Source organism: Fukomys damarensis, unplaced genomic scaffold, assembly GCF_012274545.1.
Source record: "Fukomys damarensis isolate Sample0158 unplaced genomic scaffold, DMR_v1.0_HiC HiC_scaffold_2, whole genome shotgun sequence".
Classification (NCBI taxonomy): Eukaryota; Metazoa; Chordata; class Mammalia; order Rodentia; family Bathyergidae; genus Fukomys; species Fukomys damarensis.
Window position 1 is genome coordinate 44,530,801 of NW_022900914.1, and position 15,109 is coordinate 44,545,909.

At 33.2% G+C, this 15,109-nt stretch overlaps 1 protein-coding gene across 7 annotated transcripts in view; it reads left to right on the top strand.

Annotated features, from left to right (window-relative positions):
• The window catches only part of Aplf (aprataxin and PNKP like factor), a 104,811-nt gene that overhangs the window by 27,309 nt on the left and 62,393 nt on the right, over nt 1-15,109 (top strand). For 5 of the 7 annotated variants that reach the window (XM_010609703.3, XM_033764442.1, XM_010609706.2 and 2 more), the window contains 4 exons: nt 1,714-1,886; nt 7,254-7,410; nt 7,856-7,985; nt 14,283-14,464. In XM_010609703.3, the coding sequence (XP_010608005.1) occupies nt 1,714-1,886; nt 7,254-7,410; nt 7,856-7,985; nt 14,283-14,464 (642 nt within the window). The remainder of the gene's footprint in view (nt 1-1,713; nt 1,887-7,253; nt 7,411-7,855; nt 7,986-14,282; nt 14,465-15,109) is intronic. The other 2 variants (XM_010609704.2, XM_010609708.2) reach the window with 1 other exon arrangement.

Below are 15,109 nucleotides of genomic sequence, written 5' to 3' on the forward strand. Positions count from 1 at the left end.
AAAAATCAAACATTTGTAGCTGTTAGAAATACAGTTTTGCATAAATCACCCTTCATCTCCATTCTAAAGCAGTCTTGTATATACCTACCCGTGTTTTATAAAATGACTCTGACCAGTAAAATAATGGTCTACCAAATTTGTATGGCCCGTTTTTCCTTTTTATGTCTTTTATTTTCATGCTTTATCTTACTGCTTTCTTGTTGCAGATTTAAAGTATAGTGTGTTGTCTCCAGAAAAAGTCTCATTTAAACTGATGAACTAGAAGGAAGACTGGCAGGGGAAGTTGCTCTATGTTTGCTTGTATTAAAAAATGAAAACACGTGTTCCTGTAGTTTGCTTTGTCATATGCTAAAGCTTATTTGTTTAAAAAACCCAGTGATACTGATGAGAAAAAGCTATTTGACCTACGGAAATAGCCAATTTCAGATTAATTCTATTTGGGATTTTTAAAAAATTGAATTTATTGGTACATTTTAGGTATACAGTACAGTTACATTCATCATTGGGATCTTGTACCTTTACATGACAGGTCTTGATTTTCATTTTTTCCCCTTGTCCCTGCCCTCCCTTCACCCCTTCCTCCCCTCCCCATTTACAAACACTTTATTTCCATTTTTTCATATTTTTTTCTTTTCCCTTATTACCTTTCCCCTATCCTTCCCACTTTCCCCACACCTTTAGCCCCTTTCTTCCTATTTCACACTGTCAATTATCTCATTAGGCTCTTATGTACTATTATAGCTTTTCACACCAGAGAAACTATTCAGTATTTACACATGTGTGACTTATTTATTTCACTTAGGAGTATATCCTCAATATGTATCCATTTACTTATGAATGAATCTAATTTCTCATTCTTTATGGCTGAGTAGTATTCCATTTAATAGAAAAACCACATCTTCTTTATCCACTTTCCAACGGATGGGCAAAGGGGCTGTTTCCAAGTTTTAGCTATTACAAACTGCCACTATAAACATAGGTGCGCATATATCACTATGGTATGATTCTTTTAATTCTTTTGGAAAGATACCCAGCAGAGAGATGACAGGGTCAAATGGAACCTCTAGTCCCAGCTCTTTGAGATATCTCCATATTGATTTCCATAGTGGTTGCACCAGTCTGCACTCTCAGCAACAATGGAGAAGGGTTCCTTTCGCCTCTATTTGTGATTTTTAAAGTGCTTATCAGTGGGTCCTTTTTTTTTCCTGAGGCAACTCTCATTATCTTGGTTAACATGGGAACAATCAATGGCAAACATAATTCACAATAGTAGATATGGTAATAGCTTTGACTGGTATACATTTATTACTTGTGATTTGAATAGGAATGATCTTCATAATAAGAGTACATGCAAGATTTCTAGGGAACTAGAAAGAAGCTAAAAAGTATCCCTTATAATTTCTCATTTTAAAACTGTATTAACAATTTATATTCCTTATCTTCCAATGTTTAGATCTCTGAGCAAAATAGAAGAATCTTTTAATCAGTTAATTGATAACTTTGCTTTTTTCTTCAATTCTTGGAGAAGTTAGAAGAACAGCTCTTTCCCTCATGAATAAATAATTATGATACTTATAGCTACCATCTATTAAACTGTTAAGTGTGTTTAAATATAAATTATTCTGATACTAAAATTCTGGATTAGTTCAAATATAGTTGTATTTTTTATCATCATGAAGTTATAATATCACTGTATTCTTTTTTATTTGTTAGATACACACCAATCCATGTTTTTATCGTTCTTCTGAGAACAGCCAACTCTTACCAATGAAGACAAATCTTTGGCACTGGTTAAATCCTGGAGATAGTTTTTCTTTGTTAGTTGACAAACATATTTTCTGTGTTGTGTCGACACACTCTGAAATGGAAATAGAGTGTACCTTAAGGTAAGGTTGCCTGGTAAAATGAGGTAATAATGATAAATAACATTTGTAATCTGATGCCTTAGCATTACAAGTGCTTTGATAGAAGCAATTCTATAATTAAAATGTATTTGGAGCACTAGTAGCTATATAATTGGTATGTGCATGTTTGATTGTGTGTGTGTGTATTCACCTGTGTGTTTCCAGAAAGCCATTTGACTTTGAAAACTTGTAATGCTTGAATAGTTCTAATATATGTTATTTTTTACATTTATGTTTTCTATCCAAGATAGAAACCAGGGAGGTAACCAGGGTAATTAATTTGAAATTTACTACATCTTCCTTATTTTTCAAAACCTTTAAAAATTTTAGTAAGATACTATTAACCTCTGACTTAGACCACATTTATATAACTATTTTTATAAAAATAACAGAAAGTATAGCATTGGAAATCTGAGGAAAATAATAAGCATATTGATTCTAGTGAAAAGTAAAAATGCACACAATAGATTTTTGAGCCAGTCATTGAAAGATTATTTGGGAGAGATTCAACATGGCTTAAATGGAGGAGGAACCATGTTGGAGCTACTCAGAGAAAGTCAACTTAAAACAAGTAAAGTGGACCTTCGAGTTATGATTGGCCTGACATACGAACAACTTCAGTTATGACAGGACTTTTGGTTTTAATTTATGACCAACGTCTTGAGTTATAACCTGAATGCTGGCCACTTGTGCTTCCGGATCATCTCAGATACAGATTTAACTCTAAAAGAGTTCTGAAAGGAACATTACAACATCCTTTCCTGTGTGGGGTTAATTGAGAAATCCTGGGCCAGTGTCTCTCTAAGGACATTGAGATCTGGCTGTATGCAGGAGAGAGACTTTGAAGGCTGGGTAGAGGAGCCTGAGCCTTCAATTGACAACTTGAGTTACAACCAGTCCTTGGGAATGAATTGAGTCCATAAGTCAAGGATCCACTGTAGTTGGAAGAAAGTGGGGGAGGCAAACATCCTGGTGCCAAAATCAATCTGAAATAAGAGACTTATAGCTCAAGCAAATCATAGGTTTTTAACTTTATAAAATGGCAAACCAGCCCACAGGGCTGTCAGTGGCACCGCCACTGGCGTGCAGAATAGGAACCATATTTCTGGGAAGTTCCCTTAAAAAGCTGATGGACTGAAAAGGTGTGTTAAACTCATTCCACTCAGGATAGATCTGGGATATAAGGCCCCTTGCTTTTTTTGCCTTCCTGAAAACAGAGGATGCAACAAATGGCAGCCCCACAATAAGTTTTGCTGGCACACGCAAGGGTGAGTGACTAGAAAGCTGCACTTTCAAGAAGTCCAAGAGAAAGAAATAAAGGAATAAAGATAGGAAAGGAAATTTAAATTATCATTATTTGTGGATTACATGATACTTTACATAGAAGACCCCAAAAACTCCACCAGAAGACTTCCAGATTTGATAAGCAAAAATGGTCACATAGCTGAATACAAAGGCAACACTCAAAAATCAATAACATTCCTGTTTACAAACAGTAAACTTACTGAGAGAAAAAGTAGGGAAACCAGACCTCGCCTTTTAAAATAACATTGAAAAAAATGAAATACTTAGGAATCAGTTAAACAAAGGAAGGAAAACATCTTTATTTTGAAAGCTGCAGTATTCTGAAAAAAGGAGATTGAAGAGGATATTAGAAAGTGGAATGATAACCTCTGCTCATGGGTAGGAAGACCCAACATAGTTAAAATGACCATACTCCTAAAATTGTTATATAGATTTAATGCAACTCCAATTAAAAAAGGCCAATAGAATACTATTTCTCAAAGAACTAGAGAAAACAATCCTAAAATTCACTGGGAACCAGAAGAAACCTAGAATGGCAAAAAAAAATTCCAGGCAACAAAGGCAAGGCAGGAGGCATTGTCGTCCCTGACTTGATATTATACAACAGAGCTACTGTGATTAAAAACAGCATGGTACTAAAACCAAACCAAAACAAAACAAAAAAACAGATCTGAGGGTCAGTAGAATAGATTAGAAGATGCAGGAACAACTCCAAACACATTCAGCCACTTTATCTTTGATAAAGGGGCCAAACACCTTCACTGGAAGAAAGATAGCCTCTATAATAGATGGTGCTGGAAAAACTGGCTTTCCCCATGCTGAAGACTAAAACTAGACCCATGTCTCTCACTATACACTAAACTAGTATAAAAATGGGTCAAAGATCTAAATATTAAAACAGACTCTATATCTGCTGGAAGATGGGATAGGTAGAACTCTTGAAGTCATAGGTGTGTAGGCAAAGACTTTATGAGCAAAACCTTGATTGCATGGGAAATATTACAAAGAATCAACAACTGGAATCTCACTTTATTAAAAAGCTTTTGTGCAGCAAAAGAAATCACCAGTAGAGTGAAAAGACAACCAACAGTGTGGGAAAAAATTTTTGCAAACTGTCCTTCAGACAAAAGACTAATCATATCTAGACTACGTAATGAAGTGGAAAAAATCCCCCCCCCAATTTAAAGATCCAATCCAAAAATGGGCATCTGCGATGAATATATACTTCTCAGATGAAGATGTACAAATGCAAATAAAGTGTTCAACATCACTGGTCATCTGAGAGTTGGAAATTGAAACAACACTCACATTCCATCTCATGAAAGAATGGCTGTTATCAAGAAAACCAACATGCTGGCAGGACTGTGGGGAAAAAGGATCCCTTCTCTACTTTTGGTGGGAACATAGACTGGTGCAACTGTTGTGGAATCAGTATGGGGATTCCTCCAAAACTAGAGGTTCTATTTGACCCAGCTCCCTCTTGTTGGTATCTTCCCTCAAGAATTAAAAGCATTATATCACAGCAATATGTGCACATCCATGTTCATAACAGCACAGTTTGTAATAGCTAAATCTTGGAAACAGCCCAAATGTCCATCAACTGATGAATGGATAAGATGTTTATTTGTTTTTTTTATAATATACAGTGCAGTATTAGCCATAAAGAAGGGTAAACTTGGGAAATTTATTAGTAAATGGATGCACCTTGAGATCATACTCTTTAAATAAATTGGACACGTGTAAATATTGCATTGTTTCTCTGGTGTGAGAAACTGAAAATGTAAATAAGGGCCAAAATGTATAATATGTTGTAAAAAAGGAAGAAAATGTTCAAATGAGAAAAAGCACTAGGGAGTGGGAAGGGGGAAAGCAAGGAAGGGAAAAGAAAAGACAATCAAACACAAAACTACCTTAAAATGGAAACAGAGCTTTTGTAAATAAGAAGAAAACTAATTAAAAACATTAAAACAATCATTGAATTTACTGAAGATAAAATAGATAAAATATTGGAAGTCATAGGTATAGGAAAGGGCTCTTTTTTTTTTTTTTTTTTTTTTTGGTACCAGGGATCAAACTTGGGACCTTGTGCTTGCGAGGCTGGTGGTGGCACCACTGAGCTAAATCCCAGGCTCAGTAAGGACTTTCTAAACAGAACCATAATTGCGCAAGAATCAACAAATGGAATTAATCAACAGTAACTGCTAATTTTGAACAAAACAGTAAGATGTTGATGGAAATACCATTGTATGGCAATAAAGAACTTTAAAATTCATCTATAAATATTTTAAAACTTATTTTTAAACCTAGTTCATTATAATTAGTATCATATTTTATATTAAAGTTATACATATTTAGAATATACAAAAAGACAATGAGATACCACTTCATATCTACTAGAATGGCTATAATATAAAAGATACTATGAAGTGTGGAAAGGAAACTGGAACTCATATATCATGATGTTACTGTAAAGTGGTATAGCTTCCTTGGGATATATTCTGATAGTTCTTAGAATTTTAAACATACAATAACTATGTGGCTCAGCAATTTCCCTCCTAGCTTTATACCCAAAAGATTAAAAATATCTGTCTACCCCCCAAATATTTTTTATTAGTACATGATTAATTAGTAAAATTTATTAAATTTATTAGTACAATGATTAAATTAATTGTAGGGGGTTTGTACATGTACAAAACACATCTTAATTCTTTTTTGTCCCCTTAATCTCCCATCCCTCCTTAAGCTCTATTTTTATTTATTCTTCAAGTCTTTCAGTCCGATTTCCCTTCCTTCTCCTTCCCCTCTTTCCCATTTGAAAAAGATCTTCGTACTTCCTATTTATTTTTTATTTATATTTTGGGTTTCTCATATAAGAGAAACCATGTAATATTTAAACCGTGTACCTGATTTATTTCACTTAACATTATGATCTTGAGTTGCAAACCCTTATAGAAGTATCTTCACAACATTATTCATAATAGCCAGAAAAATGGACACAACCCAAATGTCCATCAGCTGCTGAATGGGTAATCAAATATGAATGAATATTCATAGAATGTAATATGATTCCTAAATTTAAGTCTGCCTTTGAAGGAGATTATTGTTTATCTAAGAAATATTAAAACAAAACAAGACACTAACTAGACTCCTTTCAGCTAGACACATTTCTAAAATCTTACATCCTCAATATCTTAAAAATTCACATTTATTAAGGAACAGTTTACACATAGAATTGATCCTTTTTATTTGTACAGTTCAGTGCTGTCTGACAAACATATATAGCCATATTAAGTACCAGCACAATGAGATACAGAACATTTCCATTCCCCATAAAAGTTCCCTCATGCTTCTTCATAGTACCTTCACCCCCAGTCCTCTGGAGATTACTGTCTGATTTCTGTCCTTGTAGCTTACCATTTTTAGGATATCATTTAAACTGAAGTATACAACATGCCTATTTATGATGACCCAGCATCTTTGGATGATCCTGTTGCATTTGTCTGAGAGTATGAGATAATTGGTTATGAGAGTATGTTTCACATGTAACCAAGGATGCTCTCATGTCAGAACATTTTGCTTCTAGTTGAACTACATTTGAAATTTCACAAGTGGCAGTACTGATCAGAATTCTGGTAGCAGCTATGTATAAACTTGATATTAGGATTTTAATTTGTTTTCTCCAAGGACCCAACTAGCTTAGTTAATGCTCTTACATTTACACTTTTTCTTCAGATACGGAGTTGTGATCTGGGTAAATAAGCAAATAGCTCTTAAGCCCTAAGAGGCAAGGCATCTCTTGCAAACTGTTGTGGTTTCTATGCCCATGATTTGGAAAGATTTATGTATTTTATGGTGATATGTGGCAGAAGATGAGGAATACATTTTAGTGTACATATTGTATTATATTATCATCTGATTTTTAATTTTTGCTAAGTTTGAGAAAAGGAGCACAATTCCCCGGGCAGATATACTCAGAATGACATTTACAGTAACTTGGTTGCCAGCAGAAGTGATATAAATGATAAAAAAACTTTTATTTTATAGAAACAGTCAAATGCTTGATGAAGATGACATATTGAATGAAGCACCCAAATCTCCCGTGATTAACTTACTTGATAAGACAACTGGTACCCCACATCTGGAAAAGACTACAGATATAACTGAGACTCAGACTACTAGCACAAGTAGTATGGTGAGAAATGTAAGATCTCATCCACTTGTAACATATTCTTCAAGTTTTGTTTTTCTCTTTTAGATAGGGTCTCACTATGTAGTCCAGGCTGGCCTTGAGCTCATGGCGATCCTTCTGCGTCTGCCTCCTGAATGCTGGGATTACAGGTGTATGCCACCATTCCTGGCTCTTCAGGTTATTTTGAAGAGAAAAGACAAATGAAATTAGACACATCAAATAACATTGCTAGGATTGATCTGCTTTTGCTGTTTTAAAGTTAACCTATAGAGAAGATCGCAGTGGGCCAACACCTCAATTAATATAGATAAATTTCTGTAAGAGATATAAGTAATTAAATTCGTAGTTGGAAATGGATATTTTAGTGATAGGTTTCTGCACAGTAAATAATTTTACAACTTCATTAAGAATGTATAGTTATCCTTAGGGATTAATTTATTTATATGTGCCTTTTTAGTCCCCTGTAGGTGAATGCAGAGGCTTGAGTAAACAGCAGTCACACACTGCCCAGAGGAAAAGAATCCTTCCAGCTTGGATGTTAGAAGATTTAAGTGATCAAAACCTTTTAGATCCTGTCATTTGTGGAGGTGGGTTTTTGTTTCTGTTAATGTTGACTTTTCAGGAAAGCAAGCAGAGCTAGACAGTTTTCTTGAATAAATAGACTAGTGGTTGTATACGGTATAGCTTACTCTAACAATGTGTATTGTAGTCTAATTTAAAATATGTTTTTGTGCTATGTCATTTATCAGACACCATTGTGCTGATTGTTTTTTCCATTTAATAAGCACTATTATCTTCAGATAATGAGATGTATTAATACAGATTTTCAACCAATTCTGTTTTTGTCATGTCTAAAAGGCCAGCACAGTGAAGTAATTCAAATTAATTCAATTCACTTAAAAGAATGACACACGCAATGTTTGTGCTGGGAGAGTCCAAGAAAATGTGACCTCTGTCCTGTTATAGTTCACTGTCCTGGTAGATTTCACAGTGATTTTATAATTTCTGCTAGAAGGCCCATTTATTCAGAAATTTTAAACTTGTTTACTAATCATCTTATTTAGGCAAAATTTTATTTTATTGGGTAGTAACAAATTACTGAGGTTAGTTTAATTAAAGAAGACCTCATGAGGTTAGTTGATACACTTCTTCAAATCCAAGTATGAAGTGGGATCTAAATATATGAATTTTTAAATTAAAAAAATTATATTGAAGTAAAAAACACATTGCTAGTAGTCCCCCTCAGAAATCTTCCCCCTCACTTTAAGCACATCTTCCCCATCATTCTTGCCATTTTCGGAAGCAGTTCTGGGAGTTCTTTCTTTCTCTAGATACATGTTTACTCTTCTGTTTCTCTCTCTCTCTCTGAAGCAGGGACTGGTGGCTTCTGTTTGCCTATGTCTTTGCACAGGGCTTTGACTTCCCTAAATTCTGACAATGGCCTAACTTTTTTCTCTTAAGCTTTTGCTGCCAAATTGTTACTGGATAGCTCTGTCTCTCAATTCTAAATTAGAAGTAGCAGATCTGTTTGGCCTAATTTAAATCAGGTCTCACCAGGTTTAGTTTTTTTGTTTTTTTTAAGGTGATGGTCAGAAAAGAAATAAAGGTTACCTTATAAATATGCAGAAGTTAACAAAACCTACATAAGTATTTAAACATTTTTTTCAGTTCTGCTCTATAAAATTTAATTATTTAAATTTAGTTTTAATTGAAAAAATACTGTAATAATTATATACATTTCTGGGGTATAATGTCATGTTTTATTCTATGTATACATTGTAGAAAGATTCAGTCAAGATAACATATCCACCACCTCATCAACTTATCATTTTTGTGGAGAGAGTATTAAAAATCTATTCTTTTAGCAATTTTGAAATATATGTACCTTATTACCATAGTTACCAAGCAGTGATCATTAAAACTTATTCCTCCAGTTTAACAGAAACTTTGTGCTTTTTGATTAATATTTTCTCTTTTTTCCTCTTTGGCCTCTTGGAACTATCTTTTTTCACTCTGAAGGAGATCAACTTTTTAGATTTTACATGTAAGATTAAGATTAACAGGCACACTGCATTTCTAATTACAAATATTTTGTACTATTTGATTTTGTCCCAATAGTATTAAATCTCTTCATTCTCTTTTCATCTTTACTCTTCTAGTTTTCTCTCCTTTTGGATAATTTTTATTGACATGCTTTCAAGTTTACTAATTCTTTTTTTTTCCAGCTTTAATTGAGTTTATTGGTACATTTTAGGGATACAGTACAGTTACATTCCTTGTTGGGATCTTGTACCTCTACATGACAAGTCTTGATTCTCATTTTTTCCCCTTACCCCTGCCCTCCCTACTAATTCTTTTTTCTGCTATTACTGTTAAGGCTATCTAGTGAATATTTTACAGTATTTCAGTTGTACTTTTCAGTTCTGAAATTATGTTTTCTTTTTTAATAATATCTCTGTAATGAGCTTCTCCATTTATGAAATAATTAATAATTGTGTTAAAATATGTGTCTATGTGCCACTTTTCAGTTATCTCAGTAAATTTCTTTTAACTTCTTGGTTTACTTTATATGGACCACTTTTTTGTTGTTTTTTGAGATAAGGTCTGAATTTGTATTTTAAACTGGCCCTGAACTTACCTAGTAGCCCAGGCTGGCCTCGAACTCATGGCAGTCCTCCTGCCTCAGCTCCTGAGTGATGGGATTACAAGTGTCTGCCACCACATCTGGCTCACATTTTTTTGTATATTCTGTATCTAGTGATTTTCTATTGAATATTGGATGTTACACATGATATATTGTAGATGCCCTTGATTTTCTCTGAAGAAATATTTTTATTCTAACAGATAATTAACTTCATTGAATAGTTTAATTAATTTAATGAAACCTTAATCTCTGTTTCCTCTGTCGTATGCAGCAGCTACAGTCTCAACTTAGTTCTTTCTATTTATAGCTGTGGCTTTTTTTCCCTGTGTTTCTGATGTTTCCTTTATAAGCATGTAGTTTTGCAGTCAGCCGAGGATTTGTGTTGTTTTATATGTAGGTTTTGGTTCTTGCTGTATTTCACAATTTTATCTCTAATGTTTGTCTGTTCTGCTATCCTTGAACCCTGTCCTCTGACCATTTAAGCTGGTAAAGCTGTAGCTTTCTTTCTTTTTTTGTGGTACCAGGGATCGAACTTGGGACCTTGTGCTTGCAAGGCAAGCGGCAGCACCACTAAGCTAAATCCCCAGCCCAAGCTGTAGTTTTCTGCCATCTGTACATAGAGGGTAGCTTCAGGAAAACAATTACAAATTTACAAAACCTCACAGCTTATACTTCATTTTTCAAGCTTAAGCTTTTCTCCACCTCTGTCTTTTTGTTCATTCTTGAGTGTCTTCAAATACCTGTTTTTCAGATATGTTGTCCTGAATTTATAATGGAATGATTATAGCAGTGAAGACATTTGACCATTATGCTAAACATCACATTTTATAAATAGTCAAAAGGAATGCAGTTCAGTTGGAATGTCATTATCTTTATTGATTCTTATATTATAATTCACCTGAACTTTTGATCAAATATATTATGTACAGAATATACCTTTTAAATGCTAGTTTGGATGATAGTAGGATCAAAGTGTTGTAAAAGTAGGTTATACATTATGTGGTAAAGGGAATATGGCTTAATTTAGAGAATTTTCAAGTAGAAACCTAAGAGGGGATTATTTAGCATAAATTAACAGATTTATCTAGCTAAAAATGAAAAAAAATATTTGCATGCAAAGGACACTTTCAAGTAACTGGAAAACAATATACTGAGGGATATTACTGTCGCTTAGAAAAGATTAAAGATTTTTAAAAATTGTGTACTTAGTAACAAAAAATACTATGCTCAGTAAAAGTTTTGCATATTGTAGGTAATATGTTAGAGAGGAGAAAATACAAATAGTTAAAAAATTCATGGCTCTGTTATTACCTAGGAATGTTTAAATTGAAAGAACCAGTTACCATTTTTTGTTTGTTAACTCACAAAACTTAAGCAGTTGATAAAATCTAGTCCTGACAGAAATGGGTATTATTGAATATTGTTCGTAGAAGTATGAGCATAGTCTTTTAAAGCTGTAAGAATCTCTTAAAAATATTTTAATATAACAGCATTTTCACCCATAAATTATAGTTGTATGTATCACTCAGAAAGAATAGCATTTGTATTTTTTATTTCTATATATGTTTAATATACCTACTGGTAAATATATTTGCTTAAACTTAGGAAAAAGTTGAGAAGGATGCATATCACATTGTTAGGTAGTTTCTCTGGAGAATTATGATTGGATGAGTATACTGTATTTTAACAATGTTTATACATATAATTAAGCTATTATTCTTCAGATCACAGGTATCACTTGTATCATAGCCGCTCCTATAAGTGCAAGTGGTAATAGTTACAAATAAATTGTTATATATTATGAGTTAATTTCTTTTATATTTGTCATTTAATTGTACTTATGCTGGATTTAGAAAAAAATTGATATCCCAGATATAAAGATTTTGAGCCAATTAAGCTATTTATCTTATATACACTTTGTGAAGAACACTTTACCAATATAAAAATGGTTTCTTTCTGTGTTAAAAAAATTACCTTTGGTCCTTAAAAGAAATATTTATAGTAGATAATTTGGAGTTTTGAATAATTGACTACTCCCAAAACCTATATTTAACTTTGGTTGTTTTGTACATATGTGACACTTGGAATGTGATAAAGTACCATTTGGGAGAAGCTGTGTATTATTTAATTTATATTTTATACTTCTCAGCATCATAACTGATACTAGTATTTCATAATTTCTCTGGGTTTGATTAATTCATAACTGGTTGTTACATTTGGTCATTTGTTGCATTGAGGTGTCCAGTCCTATTAATCCTATTCCTGCCAGTTTCCAAAAATGATATGAAATGGTTCCTAATTTAGATTCACAATGAATATTTAAATAATTTAGGCAAAGTTTAATTATTAGAATAGTTTATTCATGTTTGTTTTGATAAATACAATAGTTCCCTTGTATGTACAGGGACTATTTCAAGACCCCAGTGTTTGCCTTTGACTGCAGATAGTACCAAACCCTATATATAATATTTATCTTGTGTATACATACATACACTCCTGTATGGTAAAGTTTAGTTTATAAGTTAGGCACAGTAAGGGATTAGCAACAATAACTATTACTAGAACAATTACTATGTAATAAAAGTCATGTGAATGTGATCTCTCTCTCAAAATATGTTACATTGCACTTTTTCACCTAAAGGAAGCACTTTGTGGCTTCTTTTTGGCATATCTAAGGTGCTAGCACTACTGTTCTTGTGCTTTGAGGCCATTATTAAGTACAGTAAGGCTTATTTGAACACAGACTTTGTGATACCACAATTGATCTGATAATTAGGAGAGCTATTAAGTGACTAATAGTATACAGTGAAGATACTCTGGACAAAGGGATAATTCATATTCATGTTGGAGGTGTGGAGTGGTACAAGATTTTATCATGCTACTCAGAACAGCATGCAATTTAAAATGTATGAATTATTTATTTTTTGAATTTTCCACAATTGACTGTGGGTAAGTGAAACTGGAAGTGAAATTGTGGATAGAGGGAGAGTGCTGTATTCTTTTTATATTGATTCAATTTATTATTCCTGTTTGATAATATGAACAGTATACCACTGGCACTTGTTTCTTGAATGTAAAGAAGGATTATTATTTGAGGCCACTTGAATATCTTCTGGAACAAGCTAAGCAAACTAGGACCAAATTTGTCCACTGCCAACTTTTGTGAATAAAGCTTTGTTGGAGCACAGCCATGGTCATCCATTTATGCTTTGTTAGTGGCTCCTCTCACATTGCAAAGAAGAGTTGGGTAGTTCTGGCAGATGCTATACTGCCCATAGATCCTAAAATATATACTCTTTTTTTCCCAGAAAAAGTTTGCTAACCCCTACTAAAGAACATTAAAATATATATGTGTTCAAGGAATTGTTTGGACAAAGTCTGTTGATATTCACAATTCATTTACTCACGAGTATTGAACACCAGTTTTGTACTAGGCAAATTTGTAGATATTGAAGATATAGGAGAAAATAATGAACAAGGTACATAAAATCTTTCTTCTCATGATGGTATTGTTTTAGTGTAGCAGAGACAACCAGCTATGAATATTTTCCTCTTCAAACAAGTAGATCTTTTTTCCTGATGATATGATTCACTAAATTGTTAACAAAATATGATGCTGCCAGATTTACCAACTGCACTGAACTTTGTATAAGTATAGATGATGTAATGTCCATTGTTATCAAGGCTAATTTTCTTCAGCAAAATCTGTAGAGGTCATCCTCTTTTTTTTGGTTACTTTGGCTTCTTATCTGTATTTGAAATTACTTAAGTTGGATTTCTCAGTTTGCTTTTTAGGGGCTCAATAAATACGAATATCCATAAAGTATATTGGGTTGCTCGGTGTCAGTTTTTTTCAGAGAAATTTAATACTACAATTAAAAAATTGTAACATGTCATTCTATTAGTTTGTATACCTTATCTCATTTATTTGTCCTAATATTTCCATGGGTTATTATTAGATTTCCTATTTTGTAGAACAAACCACCAGAATTTAGTAAGAGATAAAACAGTTAAGATATTAACTCCCATTGATATTTTGGCCTGGTAAATTGAAGCTTTTGGTGTTTGTGCTGTTTAGTGCTTTTTGAGATTTGCAAATAAGTATTTTCAAGTTGGCATTACTATAAGTAAAACTTTATTTTACTTGTTCTTTTATTTTTGGTATGGAACATTAGCATTTGAAGATACAGGAGTTAATTTCCTTTTTCTTCATATCTGTGTGTGTTTGCATGTGTTTAAGATAACAGCATAATCCAGGGAAGTCGAAAAGAAGGAATCTGCAAAGAAAAAACCTACATAAATGTAACACAAAAGGGAAGAAAGCGAATTTCATCAGGAAATTCAGAAAGTGTATCAGGAGGACAAAATGCAGGAAAAAAGTGCAAAGATACTGATCAAGAAGAGTCTGTCATTTTATGCAAGGTGATTTTTACAAAGTTTGTCACTTGATTGTTTTATCAAATTTCTAGATAGGAATTATATATTGTATATATGTCAAGAAGACCAAAACTGTTTTTTTTGTCTGTTTGTTAATGAGTTTATAAAGACTAAAACTAGTTTACAGAAACTAATTCTTAGTATATGGATTAGTACTTGCATTGCAGAAAACAAAGCCATTAAATTTAGAAATTTTCAGACTGAAAAATAGATGGATATCTCTTTGCTTTTGTTATAATCTGTCACCTTTATTCTGGAAAGTTTTTTTTTGGCACTGAGTTTCGAACTCAGGACCTTGTGCTTGCAAGGTAGACAGCGGAACCGCTAAGCTAAATCTCTGGCCCTGTCACCTTTATTCTGAAAACCTGACTGCTTCTGTCCCATTGGTCATTTGTGGACTCGCATAACCATCTTTTTCTTGCTAAGTATGAAGAGAACAAATGAGGGAGTAGTTCTTAACAATTGGTTGCAGGATCATTTCTGCAATGATCCTAACAGTATTAATAGACGGTTCCTTTCTTTTTTCAGGTTCTACTAATTTACTAGAATGATTTGGTTAAATTGGTTTTCCACGGCATTTGATATTTAAAGAAAATGAGACCTATTTATTGGATGCAGTTTTGAAAATAA